Below are 17,471 nucleotides of genomic sequence, written 5' to 3' on the forward strand. Positions count from 1 at the left end.
CAAGGAGTCCACTTGATTTGAGTGGAAGCAGGTTCAGGCCTGGAATTACATTCTGGGTGAAATCCTGACCCCGGTTAAATTGATGGGAGTTTTGCCATTGACTTCAGTGGGCTCCAGATTACATCCTCTGTGTCAACAAGGGGACCAGTCCTGTTCCTGTTGAAATCAGTGGAAAACACCCATTTACTTTTCAACAGAGGCAGAGAAAGACCCAAGGTGTCCAGGATTCTACAAAGAGAATTGCTAAAACTAGACTTGTAGATTGCCAATTCTAATGGGAATGACATAAAATGATGTAAAAGAAGTTACTACTGTTCCAAACACTTTTGACCTCTGGCTTTCACAGTCATATTCTCCTGAAGAACGCTGAAACTCAAGACAGTGCAGGGTTCATAAAATTATAAGCTACTCTATATGCTCTGTACGTTCCCTCCAGACCAGGGTTAAGGCATATTTGCCTGGCAATAGGTGGGTAATGGGAAGTTTGCAGTGTTGCTGTCTGCACTGTTATGCGGATAAACATCCTTAAGGACTGTCAAGATAGCACCTATAACTGGCATTAAATATTTACTGTGACAGATATGGCAACTTCCTGCCATATACTTGGGAGACCTTACTGAATTAAGTTTAAATATCTTTTGGGTCCATTGTATTAACTGAATGGTTTATGTATGATTGTATTCTACTTCCTCAGGGAGGGGTGCCCCAGCTTCTTCAGGAACTAAAAACTGTGGGTGGTGATTAGGACAAATCACCCAGATTGTAATACCCCCACAGAGATATGTGGGAAAGCTCACATATGCTACTTCAAACTGGATTCTCCAGAGACCAAAAGACAAATAAAGGATTTTTGGATTCATTAGCCTGAGTTTAAATTGATTTGGGGACTTCTTTCTGATCCAGGAAATGGACAAGATCTGTGGTCCACCTTTAGGGAATGTTGGACTAACTGAGGCCCCATAAAACTGATGGGTAACCTTTGGTAGGCTGTCAGCATGCATATGGGAATGTTTATTGGTTGTTTTTTTTGTTTTGTTTTGTTTTCTCTGTAATGCTTTCACCTGAAGAATATATGTACTTGCTTAGAAAGAGCTGTGTGGTAACTTGTAACTGCTGGCAATTGTACTGTTCATAGTCCTGGGAGAGAGAACAGAGCACAAGCATCTTTTTAGGCAGACTGGCTTGCTGGCGATATTGCCGTAGAAGACAGGACCCTGTGCAACCTTAAAAGCCCTGGTCAGGAGCGAGTAAAACTCACTGCCCAGAAAAGGTGACAGCTGTGAGCTGGAAACCTTTCTGTGGGTGCTGTCAAGGAATGACGGATGGGGAATACAGGGGAAGTTACCCTGAAACTGTGACATTTATTATCATTTTAAAAAATTACTTAGTATTGGCACATTCGGTGCATTTATATGCTAGTAACATGTTCCTGAAGATTACCTGAAGTAACATGTTCCTGAAGATTATTAGAGTGGCTGGGAATTTTCCATCTAAATGTTTTTTCAATGGAAAATGCGGTTTCCCACAAAATCAGAATTTTCATGGGGAAATTTCAGTTTTGCCATTTCCTCCACCCCCCTATTTTCCACTAGGAAAATCGAACTGAAATGTATTGGGTTGGATCGACCCAAATTAAAATATTTCCGTTTGTGAAACGAATGAAAACATTTAGTTTGGGTCAATTTGACATTACTGTGTGCCCCCATTCTCCTGTATGAGCTGTGTCCCTGGCTGGAGTACATTTCCATGATGCACAGCAGTCTATCCTCTGGTTGAACCATCACAGTGCATCCTGGGAGACGTAGTCCCTCCAGGGAGCCCAGTCCATAAAGGAGAATGGGGGTATGAGATACCTGAACTACAACTCTCATGAGACACTGTGACAGCTCTCACAAACACAGTTCAGTGTCGAAAACAAATGTTTTCGTCCAATAATGTTGTCATGTTTCATTTCTATCGAAATTCTCAAAATAAAACATTTTGACATTTCCAAATCAAAATTTTTCAGAACTTTCCATGCTACCAGTTTTTTTTCTTTTTAGATATTTTGACACTTCATCCTGACTTGGGATGAAAACAAATGTGGTACTATCAGAATTTCCCAAGGGATGGAAATTCCAATTTTTGACCAGCTCTAGTAATTGTTAAACTTATTTACTAGGCAACTAAGGATATAAAATTTTGTAGCTTTTAGATCACTTATTTATACTTTAGAACCCAAAGCTGCATTGAAGCCAAGGAAACTAGCTACTGGCAAACATAAGGGATATAGGACTGCTGCCCATCTTACAATGATAGAAATAATCGGATAGTGATTACATAGCAGTTAACGTGGTCAACAGTTGCAGTGTAATTACAAATGTATTACATGGCTATTTATAACCTATCAAATATATTGAAACCATCTGCAGGGCCTGAGGCTAGCTAGCAGGCAGGGATTTCCCAAGTAGAATTTGTTTCACAGAGAGTTGTGATTCATTCTGGATCAGTATATGCAACAAAAAATAATGAGGATTGCCACTAGTTCCCAGTCATATAGGGATTTCCTGTAAATAAATGGACTGCTGAACTGTAGGTAAGAAAGCTCAGGAAGTTTTAAAGGAAAAACAATATCAAACACCACCAAAACAACTCCGTCTGTGAATGGTTTTTCTGAAATGAAATGCACCGAAAGAAACCAATTCAGAGTAACTCATGTACATGGGGAAGTAGCCTTTGAATCTTCATATAGCCAGATGTAGATGAAGAGAATTAATTACTTGCTGGACTGGATGTCAGGTCAGGACTATAATAGCTGTCTACTTTTGAACCCGCACAAAGAAAATTAAAAAATGCCTATTTCACCTGATAGTTCTTTCCTTCATCCCAGAGGAATTTGGGACTTAATAGAATTGCCATGTGCTGCCTAATAGCTAAAATGAGAAGGTGCAGATGTTAAACACAATCAGAGAGTGGAAATTAATTAAAAACAAAACCCCTTGCATGCTCAAATAACTCTGAGAAGTGAGTACTATACCCTTTAGCACTTGTAGAACATAAATCATCAGCAGGGGAAAAATAGCAGGCTAAACCATCATGAGAAATGTGCTTTAAAAGCAACAAACAGAAGCTGAAGCAAACATCCACAAACCCTGTGACCTCTGGATGATAGAGCACGTTGAAAAGTTTTGACTTTCTGTACAGGTTGCTCTTTGAGACAGATTCATTGGTTTTCTTCTGAAATGGAGATGCTTCTTGGATAAGTCACTACAGAAGCTGCACTTGGAAATGAATCCTAGAATTATACATTGAAATCAGTCAATAAAATAGATAAATAATGAATATTACCCTAGAGTTCTTTCTGCATTAATACTTCTCTAGTCCTTCCCTCTCTTGACTTACCCTTCTCATGTTGTTTGTTCCCTAGTTCGGTGATTTTGCATTTTTTCCAGGTGAATCTCATTTTTGTTGTTTTCTGCCATTCAGTCTAACCTCTTGTGCACAGTGTTATTTCTCTGTTCTTGGACTGAGTGGCAGAAGAGCGATGCACTTTTCATCCTCAGATCTTAAAGCTCTTTTCAAGGAAGATCCAAGGTCATTATCCCCATTTTATAGAAGGGGAACAAAGGCACAAGTTGGGGCAGTGACTTCCCAATATCACCCGGAAGAACTGAAGTTTCCTGAGTCTCAGTCCAGTGCTGTTACCGCTGGAACACACTGTCATGGTTCAGGGGTTAACTGCACCTCTGGCCTCTACAGATCTGCTCAAGGACACCCCTGAGAGTCTCGGACTCCAGCCATCACCTCTCTGTGGGCAAGAACATGTGTCTCAGCCTGCGGATGAGGAATTTAAGCTTTCAGTCCCTACGCAATCCACTGTACTGATCCCAGAAGGTCTGTCCCCGTCTCAGGGGAAATGAGGGTTACCAGTGACCAGACAGCTTTCATAAAGCACAACACATTTATTTTAGGCCAAAGGCATTACAGAAAGGACATTTAAGACAGCTAACAGCCTCCATGCACGCGAAGGTTACCAGGTGTCACCCATTTTCCACATGGAGGCCCTGGCAGATGCCAGTCTTCAAACCCTTCCGGCAGTGTTTTGCCCTCTTGGTTACAATCTCATGTCAACTGTTGAATCAAAAAGAAGGTTCAGTCAGCCAGTTCCGGCTGACCCTTCTGCTACTGGCTCTCTTCTTGTCTCGGCCACTTGAACCTGGTCTGAATTCAGCGAATTCAGTGCAATTAATTGCAATTCAGTGGCACTTCTCTGGAGTTCTTTACCTGCCCCAGGATCTGCATAATTACCCCGCACTGATTTTAGTTCTTGGCGGAAGCTCGGTGACCCTCCCCCATAAACCTAGAATACTATCCCTCGCTCACAATGATACATATAACATTTATAGATACAAAAGTGTATGACTAATCCCTGAGCCTATAGCATCTGGCCCATTTCAATATAATAGTCTTTTGAAGTGTCCATGTTTCTAAGCTCTCACATGTATCTCACACACGGTTACCCAATATTAAAATCCCCAGAGACTTAATCTACCACCTTCTCTTCATGTGTAGTTCTATTTGTGTTTTCTGTGTTTGGGAGTAGACTACATATGTTGGACTGGAGGGCGACAGCGGTACAAAGTGATGCCAAATAATATACATAGGAGTGGGAATATACTAAATCCCTAGTGGAAACCAGTAGAACTTGAACAGACCTGTCGCTTGCTACTGTATGGCCAGCCCCTGCACAGGGCTGCTTGGAACTAGCGCACCCCCACCGGTCGCTTCTCCAGAAGGATTGGGTAAGAGGCTTCACCCTTCTGGAGCAGTGTCCATCTGTGCTGCCCTCTGGTCACAATCTGGCCGTTATTCTTCTATGCTATTATTATGACTATGTTTATTATGGTTGTGCCTGGGGCCTAGCCAAAATTGGGGCTACACTGTGGTAGGCACTGTACAAACCCAGCGTAGTAGAGAGTAGAGCTGAGCAAATAATGGAATTTTCAATTTGAGCACCAAACTAAAAACTCTGAAAAAAGTCTGGTTCAAATTGAATCAAACTGAAATTTTTTGCTGAAACAAATTTGTTTTGAATCAATTCAAACATTTTGGGTTGATTTGAATGAAAATTTTTGGTTTTATTTATTTATTTAGTGTCAATTAAAACATTTTGGTTTACCTGAAATAATTTGTGTTTTGGTTTGGATTTTTTACTTATTTTTTTGTCTTTTCTTTTTAATCTGGCCAAATTTGAAGTCAACGTCAACATTTTGAAATTTTCAGAACACATTTCAAAATGAAAAAGTCAAAACAAAACATTTTGAAATGGTTGAAACTAAATGTTTTGACTTCTTTGAAATTTTGTTCCTGTTTTTTTCTGTATGGAGATTATTAATTGAATTGGGCCCAAATTTGCAGAGAGCTTTGTGGCATGGAAGATGCATTTTCCAACCAAAAAAAACTATTTGTTGAACTTTTTTTTCCGTGCTCTAATAAAAAACAGTCCCTGCCCCCAAAGGGCCTGTAGTCTAAATCAGTCATTTTCAACCGGTGGTCTGCGGACCTCAGGGAGTCTGCAGACTGTGCCTAAGATTTCCAAAGGGGTCTGGCACTTCAATTTTAAATTTTTTAGGGTTCTGCACATGAAAAAAAGTTGAAAACCACTCGTCTAAATAAAGGAGTTCTCAAACTTTTCATAGTGAACAGCTTCTTTCCTGAGTGATTGCTTCATGGGCACCTCCTGTCCCACTTGTGATCCAGCAGCATCAGTCGTCATTGCAACCACCATGATCACTTGGAAAAGTGATATTAGGAAAATACTGATGTATTTTTAGCTTCTGGTAATGACATTTAACGGCTGGTAACAAAAAGGGGGAGCCAGAACCATGTGATCCACAGGTTCAGAGACCACAGTTTGGGACCTGTGGTTTTGTACCCGTTAGCTAATAGAGTTGGCTTGACTATACCTGAAAAGGAACCAGAGCCGTGTGACCTTTAAGTTAGGTGATGTGTCGAACAGTAGCACGGAGTCTGTTGGAGAGCAGAATCAAAGAGTGCTACAAAGAAAAAAATGTTTAAGAGGTGGAGTTACATACAAGTATACAAAGGAGGCACTTGCTGAGGTAGTAGCTGCTTTTTGGACTTTGAGTACAACCTATTCATAGCTCCTCAAATAGATTTATACTAGGAAGTGCTGTTTATAGACATGAGTGCAAATAGGTACATTTGGGGTCAGAAGTTGATGTTTCAGACTTGGTTAACAGTTTATTTTTCTGAAGGCTGTGGAACAGGGCTTGAACTGAAGTTTATGTCAGGATTCTGACCCTGATCCAGCAAAGCACTTAAGCATATGAGTACTCCCAATGAAATCAATGAAACCTGCCATATGTTGGGATTAAGAAATCCTACACTGAAGTCAATATATAAATATAGATTATTCACACATTTAAGTGCTTTCGCATTGCAGCTTGTAAAGTTTTCTGAAGTTAACGCCTGATATTTTCCTTTAAAAAACATTTTTAGTTCCCTACCATATTTGTAGTTCTGATTGCTTCTTTTTAAGACGTCAAAAGATTATTTTTTAAATGGATGGATTCCACTGTAATATTTATTGCGCTTCAGCTTTCAGCCCGACATATGAAAATAGCTATCACTTGAGATGGTAGTGGCTAATGGGATTCATTGCTACTCCACAGGCATTATGTACTGAAACTTCCAGCTGTTCTTGATTTGAACAGACTCGTCATCGCTTTACATTATTGTGATTCCAGTGCAAGGAGTGAAGGTGGATACAAGGTAGCATCTATCTTTCACTTATGTATAAAGAGGCCATAGTTAATGCCGGTAGGAACTGAAAATATAGTTGTTATGGGTCTGATCCAGTGCCCACTGAAATTAACGGGAACCTTTCCTTTGACTTCAGTGGGTTTTGGATCAGGCCTTACATGGGTGACCTATAAAAGCCGATTTAAAAACCAACGAAGCAAACATGGAATTATTCTGTAGTATAAGATAGCATATTTATAGTGAAATGATAAATGCACAACAGATTTTGTCAAAGCAACAGTGGTGTATGTGTGAACTTTGATTTATTGTGATTTAGAAGCTGTCTTTGGGCTTTAAAAGAATTATTAGAAAATAATTAAGTCACTGCAGCATGCCACTATGAACTAGGATATCATCAGCTCTTCCTTGGACGGAAAATCCATTATTATGGTAACTGATTCCCTGCAGAGCACTAGTATTCCCACCAGCCAGATGGGGAACTGAGGCACAAGAAAGTAAGACACTTGCCCAAGGTTACTCAGGGAGTCTGTGGTGAAGGAGGGAATGGAATATTGATCTCCTGAGTCCTAGGCTAGTGCCCAAGCCAGCTTGGGCTGGTTGAAAATTTTCCGATGAAACTGTTTTATGGCAGAAAATTGAATTTTGAATTGAAAACCAAACACCTGAAAATGAAAATTTAATTTTTCAGCTGAAACCAAAATATCTTGAATCAGACATGCTGCCATGATACCTCATAGGAGTTGTTGTTTGGTGCCCTTGGTCCACATTATCCTCTGTGGACTGGGCTCCCCAACTGGTTTTCATCTGCCATGATGCACTGGGGCCACGGAACTCACATGGTATACAACCTCTCCTCCCCTGGGGGAATCATGGTGGATCATGGGAAATGTAGTCTGACCAGGGAGTCCAGTCTCTGGGAGAATGGGAGCATGAGGCCCTGCAACAGTATTTTACAAATATTTTGTTTTTCAGTTTTTGGTGAAGATGAAATTTTCTGCAGGGAAAAGAGCCCTATTTTCCAACCAGCCCCCAGCCCCCTTTTTATCTGTTTAAGTATATACTTTTTATTAACTTTGTAAAAGCAAAGGCCACAGAGGCACCAGCCATGCAATATGATCAGTAAGTTCTGCAGGAGACAGTTATACTACAAAAAAAAAATCTCTGCAGATAAGTGGCTCATTGCACATCCCCAGCTCCTTGGGCAAAGGGCAGCAAAGTGGATGGAGATTGGGCAGTGAAAGCAGATGAGGGGAACTCACCTCTAAGACATGTTCCTACTTTCCCAGTAATCTTCAGAATCCTACCTTGTGCAGTTGGAAGTAGCATGTTGCCATCCACCTTGGAATGCTCCCTCTGGGACCCCTGTGGCTGAATATAGTATGGGTACTAGCAATATTGACTTCTGCTCCATGCCTCTTATTATGGGAGTGGGCACTGGGCTCCTCTGGGGTTGCCTGAATCATCATCATGTCTGCTGGTGAGCACCCAGGAGATGACGGCTAGCAGTCGTACTGCACCGTCTGCTGCCAGCCTACCCCTTACTCCCCCCTCCCTCTGTGAAAGCAATGGCCAACAATCGTTTCATGCCTTTTGGAGTGGGGGAGATAGCTCAGTGGTTTGAGCATTGGCCTGCTAAACCCAGGGTTGTGAGTGCAATCCTTGAGGGGGCCATTTAGGGATATGGGGCAAAAATTGGGGATTGGTCCTGCTTTGAGCAGGGGGTTGGACTAGATGACCTCCTGAGGTCCCTTCCAACCCTAATATTCTAAAACATTTTTGGGGGGAGGGATAGCTCAGTGGTTTGAGCATTGGCCTGCTAAACCCAGTTCAATCCCTGAGGGGGCCATCTGAGGGGGGGGGGGAAATTGGGAATTGCGCCTGTTTTGAGCAGGGGATTGGACCAGATGATCTCCTGAGGTCCCTTCCAACTCTGATATTCTATGATCCCCCTTCAGGAGAATATTTATCAGAAAATCTGTGGTTCACTTGACAGAGTTTCCCAGAGTCATAGAATCATAGAATATCAGGGTTGGAAGGGACCCCAGAAGGTCATCTAATCCAACCCCCCGCTCGAAGCAGGACCAATTCCCAGTTAAATCATCCCAGCCAGGGCTTTGTCCTCTGACTTCTTGTAGGTTTTACTACTGAAAGGTACATTATGGCCCTGGGTAAACTGAAAATGATCAGTCAACATCCTTGTAAACAATGCACAAGTAAGATAAACATAACTGATGACATGTTAAATAAGGAATGTGTTCGTATCCTAGCAGAGATTATAAAGAGCTGACTGATGTGAGATTACTGAACCTGTTAATAGCTGATTATCTCCCTGAAAGGTGTTTAATAAAACATCCTATGTTTTCTTTCCAAATGCATGTCGAAAAGATAAACCTATTTAACAAAACAAAACAAACCCCACAACCCCAAATCCCTTAAAGTAGGAAGGCTTCCCAGCTGGCTGAGACTCCAGAATTGACATGAACCAAAATGTCCTGTATTTTAAGCAGCCATGACCACTTCACCTGAGGAATTTGATGGCAAAACTTCAATGTTAAGAAAGCCCTGAAGTACGTCAAACTTGGATAACCATCAGTGCCCTCAACACCTTGGCAGAACATGGACACTCCAGGATAGGGAATGACTGAGCAGTATGGAGTTTAAAGCGGCTATGAAAGGCTTGAGGTGTGAATGTCAGATTCAAAACAAAAACAATATCAGATGTCAAACTGAGCCAGGGTTGGGAAGAATGATGGATGATTTCTCTGGTTCTCACAGCATTTTTATAGATCTGTGGCTGTTTATAGCAGTAAAACAGTTATAAATTAGAGGAATGCCATGAAAAGTAGTGGGGGGTGGAAATTGCCTGGAGGTGGTTTAAAAGGTATACATCATGATTTATCAGACAAGAAAGAAAATAAGTATTTAGGGCTTCATTTGGGAGATAAGAGTCTTCTATGAGAGAGACTCAACTTCCAAAAGCAGTTTTTTGGGCCAAACATGTTACTGGCTGTAGGTGAAAATCTCCTATTTAGATTGGTGTGACTTCGTTTAATAGTGGAGAGACGTTGTCCTGATGTGGTGATGTGGGTGACCTCATTAGAGGTTCATACTTAGGTTATATGAATCTGCATGTAGCAGGGGAGTGTGCCTAGGTTCTCTTACCCTGCAACAAGGTCATGGTTTTATTACCCTCCTTGTATGATGGACAAAACTTATCTGTCCTACAAGTGTGCTGACAGGCTTAATTCATTACTTTTTCTGAAAAGCATTCTGAGTCTATTTGATGAAATAGTCTATAGTATCCCAGGGTTGGTGTGATGATTATAATTGTAGAAACATAGGAATAACCATACTAGATCAGAACAATCCACCCAGATCAGTCCATCCCATTTCACACACAGCTCAACAGCAGATGCTGCAGAGAGATTCAGAAACACCTCAGATAAATATTTGTGCAATAGTTTGCTTAAGGACAAATTACTTTTGGATTCCTAGTGGTTGTCTTATGCCTGAAAACTTGAGGGTCGTGTGTGTGTATATATACACACACACACGACCCTCAAGTTTTCTGGCATAATATATATATGACAGTAATAGTAACCAGGAGATTTTTTTTATCTATATATATATCCTGGTTACTATTACTGGAACATTAACAAACATCTAATTGATCTAATAAAGAGAGATGTGTATTCTTTGCATGGAAAGGTTAATGCACCATGATACTATTTCACCCTTCTTCTTTTCTTCATTATTGCAGAAATCCGTGAAGCCTTTCGGGTACTGGACAGGGACGGGAATGGCTTTATCTCCAAGCAGGAGCTGGGCATGGCTATGCGTTCTTTGGGATACATGCCTAGTGAGGTAGAACTGGCGATTATCATGCAGCGTCTTGATATGGATGGTAAGTCGTTATTATTCTTTGAATTGTAGTAGTGCTGGGTGCTGTACAAATACATAGTGAGAGGCAGTCGCTGCCTCAAAGAACTTACCATCTAAATAACATGACAGACAAAGGGCTGGAGGGGAAACAGAGGCACAGAAAGGTGGAGTGGCTGGTCCAAGGTCACACATGAGATCAATAGCAGAGACAGAAATAGAACGCAGGACTCCTGACTCCCTGTCCTATGCCCTATTCGTTAGACCATACTGCCTCACCTTATAAAATTCCCCAGATGAAACCTTTACAAACAGATTTTCACTTGCAGATAGGACTTTCCTATAATTTCCAAGCAATGTCCAGGTGGAAGTGGCAAAATAGTGCCTTTCAAAGTATCCCACTAAGCCATTTCCTCCTTAGTTTAGTTTTCAGATATTTATTGTGAATACTGTGCTCATGAAAGGTGTCAGTTGATAACCCAGGAAACTGAAGTCCTTTATTCATTCACCTAGCAGGTACTACAGTGGTGCAAGCTTCCCCACGCTGTCCCTTCTATATGACTCTATCCTGACCGCCTCTAGGAATGAGAGGGTAGCTCAGTTTCCATAACTCATTCAAATATAGCGCTTGGCTTCTCTGCTGTGCCAACTAGAGGTAGTCATGGAAGTGGTTTTGTGGATGCTTGTTCACTGAGAGTTAGCCTGAAACCACTAAACACCTTTGATTAAGTCACGAAACAGATATCAATTGTGAGGAGTTTTTGGTTATTTCTGGGCTGCCTTTGAACCAGTGACCTTGCGTTGGAAGGCTTTGTAGCCAGTTATCCGTGTCTTGAATGGTCCAATCCTCTGAGCAATCCAGTCCTTTATAAGCCATGATGTAATTCTGCTGCATCATGCATAACTTGCAAGTGAAAGTTGCTATAGGTGGGGCTTTCTCATGCTGTGTCTGAAATGTGGAAGCTTTGGAAGTTTTGATGGGCAAGGCTTTGAAAAGGATGGAACAAGACCCTGTGGAGAGATTTCCTTCAAATAGTTACTAGCGTATAATCAAAGAAAAGGAACCCATTATTAAAGTGAATAGAGGAACAGGACATCAAGGCTTTTGGAATCATGGGGGACTCTCTTAGCTGATGTACATCTGCAATCATACTAGCTCAGAATAAGGAGCCGTCTTTAAAATGCCCTTAGAATTATAGGTCAGAAAGGTAAATGCTTTTCTAACAGCTAAAATGTGCATAGATGCTGGACTAATGAGCAGCTCTTCTCTCCTGTTTCTGCAAAGGCACATAACAGCGTTGAAAAATTATACAAAATGGTGCAAAGCCAAATGGAAAACATTATTGTGTATGCAGTACAAATACATTAATCATGTCAGGCTGCAGAAAATTTGGTGGGCTTTTGGTTTTAGTGTTTGTTTTTTATTGTAAAATCTTTCTGGTCATCTAAAGAAGTTTTACAAATGAAGAGTATTATAAATCTGCAAATGTTAAGTTGAGAGTGTTGATATTCTCAGTGGGCAACAGATGCACGATGGAGTGTAGCTAATACATGCTGCTTTTAAATAAAATTTGCTCCTTGTTACAAATGTGTGAGTGAAGTGCAAACTTCAAATGTTTCCTAGGTTTAGTTCATATGCTGCTTTGTTTTAGAAATTGGGCTTGGAATCTAATGGATACAGAATTTCTCGCATGATTTTTGGTACTTTCTGTTTCCAGTTAGGACAGGCTCTCTCATTCTCTTGTAATTAAAGAGGGGAAAAACACCTCTATGGAATGTGAAAGAGCATGATAACCTTTCTATAGAATGTTCAAAGTATCCCACAGAATTCTATAGCAGGGATAGAAATCAATAGAAAATGGATTCCATAGGGTGGATTTAAAAAATGGTGAAAAGTATCTCATTCTTTTAAAAAAAAAAAAAATTAGATAGGATTTAAGAGTAGTTTCTATAGAGCACTATTACGTTCATCCTATTACATTCTACTGGATTCTTCCTTCAGGGTGATTTTGCTTTAGGTTTTACAAAACGATGTGGTACAGATTCCTACACTATTTTAACTGAGCCTCAAGTTTTTAGGACAAAGAATGATTGGGATAATGACTCCAACTCTGGTCCATCTCCTGTTATTCTCTCATTCCTGATTTCTAGAAGCTCTGGAGATCTCTGGCGTGCTATCATTTCCACTTCTAGTACAGCTGGGACCTGTAAGTACAGAGGTGGCATGAAAAGGTAAAAAAGGGGAATAAATTAAATGAACTTCTGAGACCTTTGACAAAGTTTCAATGTGAGTTTTGCATAAAGATTGGGAGGTGAGTCTTGTATCTGAGCCAATTCACCCAACCCTATCTAGCTTTTCTAGGCAGTTTATTATTAATTATTCATGTTTCTAAGGTGCCTATTTTCATAGTATTTTGACTGAAGGGTTTCTGGACTAGAAGACACATGCATGTGATGTAAAGAACATAAGAACGGCCCTACTGGGTCAGACCAAAGGTCCATCTAGCCCAGTCTCATGTCTTCTGACAGTGGCTAATACCAGGTGCCCCAGAGGGAATGAACAGAACAGGTCATCATCAAGTGATCCATCCCCTGTCGCTCATTCCCAGCTTCTGGCAAACAGAGAATAGGGACACCATTCCTGTCTATCCTGGCTAATAGCCATTGATGGACTTATCCTCCATTAATTTGTCTAGTTCTTTTTTGAATCCTGTTATAGTCTTGGCCTTCACAACATCCTCTGGCAAGGAGTTCCACAGGTTGTGCATTATGTGAAGAAATACTTCCTTTTATTTGTTTTAAACCTGCTGTGTATTAATTTCATTTAGTGGCCCCTAGTTCTTGTGTTATGAGAAGTAGTAAACAACACTTTCTTATCTACTTTCTCTACACAAGTCATGATTTTATAGACCTAATAATATCTCCCCTTAGCCATCTCTTTTCCAAGCTGAAAAGTCCCAGTCTTATTAATCTCTCCCCATATGGAAACCGTTCCATACCCCTAATCATTTTTGTTGCCCTTTTCTGAATCTTTTCCAATTCCAATATATCTTTTTTGAGATGGGGAGACCACATCTGCACACAGTATTCAAGATATGGACGTACCATGGATTTATACAGCAGCAACATGATATTTTCTGTCCTATTATCTATCTCTTGCTTAATTATTCCCAGCATTCTGTTCGCTTTTTTAACTGCCGCTGCACATTGAGTGGATGTTTTCAGAGAACTATCCACAATGACTCCAAGATCTCTTCCTTGAGTGGTAACAGCTAATTTAGACGCCATCATTTTATATGTATAGTTGGGATTATGCTTTCCAATGTGCATAAAGGATAAGTGGACCCAGAGTATAAAAAGACAAAAACAAAACAGAAAGATTAGTAGGGAAAATTCTTTAGGCAGTGCAGGAGCTGTGGGGGATATTATGAGAAGAATTTATTTAGGCTACAAACTGAGCTAACACAATGCAGCTCAAGGTTTTCTTTTCTTTGATGGATTGCTCTTTTCTGCAGCTTATCTTGAAACGTAATGAGAACGTGAAACCGTATAACTAGCTTCCCTTTCTTTCTCTTGCTGTGTGAATGGGGATTGTTCGTTACTCTGGACCTGATCCAAAGTCCAATGAAGTCAATGGAAATTGACTTCTCTGGGCTTTGAATCAGGCCCTGTACTTGCAGATATAGACCTACCCAGCCAAGTTTCTCTCTGTCATATATTCCTGATGAGGGATGCAGCACTTTGTCAGGATAAAGCCAAAAAACGGAAGCTCTTGGCAGTGCTTTGCCTGCATTTATCTCAGTTGGGAGGCCAGGTTGCGTGATAAATCATTATGTACAGTGTGCAATCATAAGACCCCCACAGTATGTGAGAGCTACGGAAAAGACAATAAACCCTCTGTGCATTTGGGGGTATATGACTGATAAAGATATAAAGTGCAAGCGGATATGCTAGCCAGATGTGTGCTTCCCCCCAGGAGGCTGATGACAGTGGCTGCTAATAATAAGGTAATAAAATTGGCAGTGGTTTATGTGTAATCTGAACCAGTCTGCGTGGACCTAGTACAAATTTAACATTATTGTCAGATAATACCTTGGGAGTATATTTGCATTGCAAGATGGCAGAGGAACTGTATCTGCCTTGCCTTATTTAGATGACAGATTGATTATAGTGACACAACCAGAATCAGTCGGCCTTTCCATTCCCGTATGAAGCCCATTTTGTAAGAGGGTTGAGAGTGAGAATGCAGCTATTAAAAATCTGATTCAGGTTGAAAATGAATAGAAGCCTTAGCCTGGGAGCAAGTTTGTCTTCCCCAGATTGGATGAATTTGTGTTTATAAAGAGCCACCCGCATGAATAATGTGGACAGGTTTTAATGGCTTGGCACTCACCCTAAACTAAAACCATAACAGCATGTTTCATCTACGTAGTCACCATTGTCCTGAAGGATCTCATAGTGCTTAACAGATAGGGTGCCCAGGTGTCCTGATATTGTCGGGGCCATCCCAATATTAGGGGCTTTGTTTTATATATGCAACTATACACCCTCCCTCCCCCCCCCGTTCCCCCCCCCACAAGGGAAGTGTCCTGATTTTTCACTCTTGCTATCTGGTCACCCTATTGACAAATTATATAGGAATCACTTCCTATCCCACTGAAAAGCAGCTACTTCTGGGGTTGTAATGTGGCAGTTGTTTAGCAATGTGAAGCGTAACCACATACCAGGTTAGGACAGAAATAAAGGAGAATTTTCTATCCCATTGGAAAAGCAGGCGGAAGTTAGGTTAGGTAGAAAATGCTGGTAGAATTCTAAGTAGAAGTAGTAATTGCCCAAACTGGAATTTGACCAGCACCTCAGTAAAAGTGCTATGCAGTCTTTAATGCCCATGAGTTTTCAGTAACACCATGTTTCCTCTGAAAAATGGTAATGCCAGCAGCCCTGTGCCCCGTAACACCATGCTGGGGCATTCACATTATTGATATAAAGAAAAGAGAGCCACCAAAAGAACTTGCAGATTTATCTCTGGAGTTTTCCCATCCAAGTGCTGACCAATGCTGACTCTTCCAGCTTGTATGATCCAGTCCTAACCCCAGTTTAGAATCATCTGCAGTGGTGCATCAAAGCATATGTTGTATTGTACTTTCTCAGAAGGATTCTTAGGACAGTTGGAACAGAGAGAGAAGTTTCTCAAATATCTGATTCTCTCTTGAAATTGGCTTTCAGTTGTGAATCATTCAGTTTGGCCACAGTGTAATGATTTATTTTGAATTGCATTTTGTTTTATTGGGATTGATTATGACCTGGGTGTTCTTGCCACTTTCTCTGGTGGAAAAAAAAAGCTTTTTATTTTCCTTTTGGTTCTTATGAGCATATTATCCCACAAAATGACTGCATTGTAGAAAAATGTAAGCATCTAGTTAATTCATTAAAAAGATGATGACACAAAAACCTCATGGTGGAACTTTTTTCAAGTATAAAGTGTGTAATTATGGAGACTTGGATGCCACAGATGCGATGATGGCAAGACCAGGGATGGACATGAATAATTTTTCAGAGCAGTGGGCACAGTTGACAGGAGAAGGGAACGTCTTTGGGATGAGATTAAGATAAAGGGATGGTGGTTGGTAAAGTAGAAAACTTGAACTGATTCACAAACCCATAATCTCATTGAAAGCAGTTTGAGCTGAAAAGTTGGTGTCCTTTGGGCTTATATAGGCTGATGATTCTGAATGAACATTATTTAGAATGGATTTGTATTCTATTGTAGTGAAACAAACTGGGTTATGTGTATCTGTGCTTCTGCCCTCTTATGGATGGCATTGGAATTGCTCATTTGAGTGTCATAAACCCTGTAGCGCAGACAGAGATGTTCTTAACTCAAGCGGTAGAGACATGTGCGTTCAGAGCTATAAGATCTGAGTTCTGTCCCTGCTGGGATGACAAAGATTCAAGCTGTCATGGTGTGCCAATGGTGACCACCGTGACATTCTAAGTGGCCACACATTTATTATCATGGTGTGGTTAGTACTTCACGTCATGGTAGTTATATGCTGCAGTTCTGCCTGTTATGCTGTGGGCCCTGTTGTTTTATATGGAACAGGCGAAGTGAGCCTCACCGGGGAAAAGGGACACGGGCTAGAAGACTGGCCTGAGCTGGGAAGCGAGTGGGTTTGAATCCTGCTCTCTGTGCTGGTGCTGCAGGTCTGGGTCTAGCAAATGAAAGAAGGCATCTGCGGACAGGAATGTGCACGCTTATAGTGAAGTCTGCACTGAGGAACCCACTTCCAACAGCCGGCAGCTCCCCCTTAGCAACTGACCACGTTGAAGTGTCCCCAGGAGGCTTCCAGTACAATTTTTTGTTGTCCACGTTAAGTAAAGGCTACCCCTTTACCTAACATGTGAAAGTTTGTTGGGCACCATCTGCCCCTTGACCTTAAGGGGTGTGTGTGAGATTATAGATGTGTCAGGGGAGAGCAGTATATTCGCGTTTCACATGAGGCTAAATTCTGCCTTCCCTTGAGTGGGCGTGCTGTGTGGGGGCAGACGCTGAGCCCTCTTCTCCCCCAGTGCATCTAAGCAGGGGCCAGGCAGCACAGGAAGGGCTAGAGCAGCGGTTCTGAAACTGGGGGTCAGGACCCCAATTTAATGGGATCGCCAGGGCTGGCGTTGGACTTTCTGGGGCTTGGGGACAAAGCCTGAGTCCCGCCGTCTGGGGCTGAAGCCTGAGCCCCACTGCCTGGATCTGCCCTCCTGTGCACCAGGTGGTAGCATCTGGAAGCAGATGCTGGGGGTACGTGACCCTGCTAATGTCTGCATCAGCCATC

General features: G+C 41.4%; 1 protein-coding gene across 3 annotated transcripts in view; it reads left to right on the forward strand.

The window, feature by feature from the left end:
- The window catches only part of CALN1 (calneuron 1), a 200,873-nt gene that overhangs the window by 92,593 nt on the left and 90,809 nt on the right, over positions 1-17,471 (forward strand). For all 3 annotated transcript variants that reach the window (XM_084650739.1, XM_084650741.1, XM_084650740.1), the window contains one exon: positions 10,526-10,669. In XM_084650739.1, coding sequence (XP_084506865.1) covers positions 10,526-10,669 — 144 coding nt within the window. The remainder of the gene's footprint in view (positions 1-10,525; positions 10,670-17,471) is intronic.

Source organism: Lepidochelys olivacea (assembly GCF_965140295.1).
Source record: "Lepidochelys olivacea isolate rLepOli2 genome assembly, chromosome: 17".
Lineage (NCBI taxonomy): Eukaryota > Metazoa > Chordata > Testudines > Cheloniidae > Lepidochelys > Lepidochelys olivacea.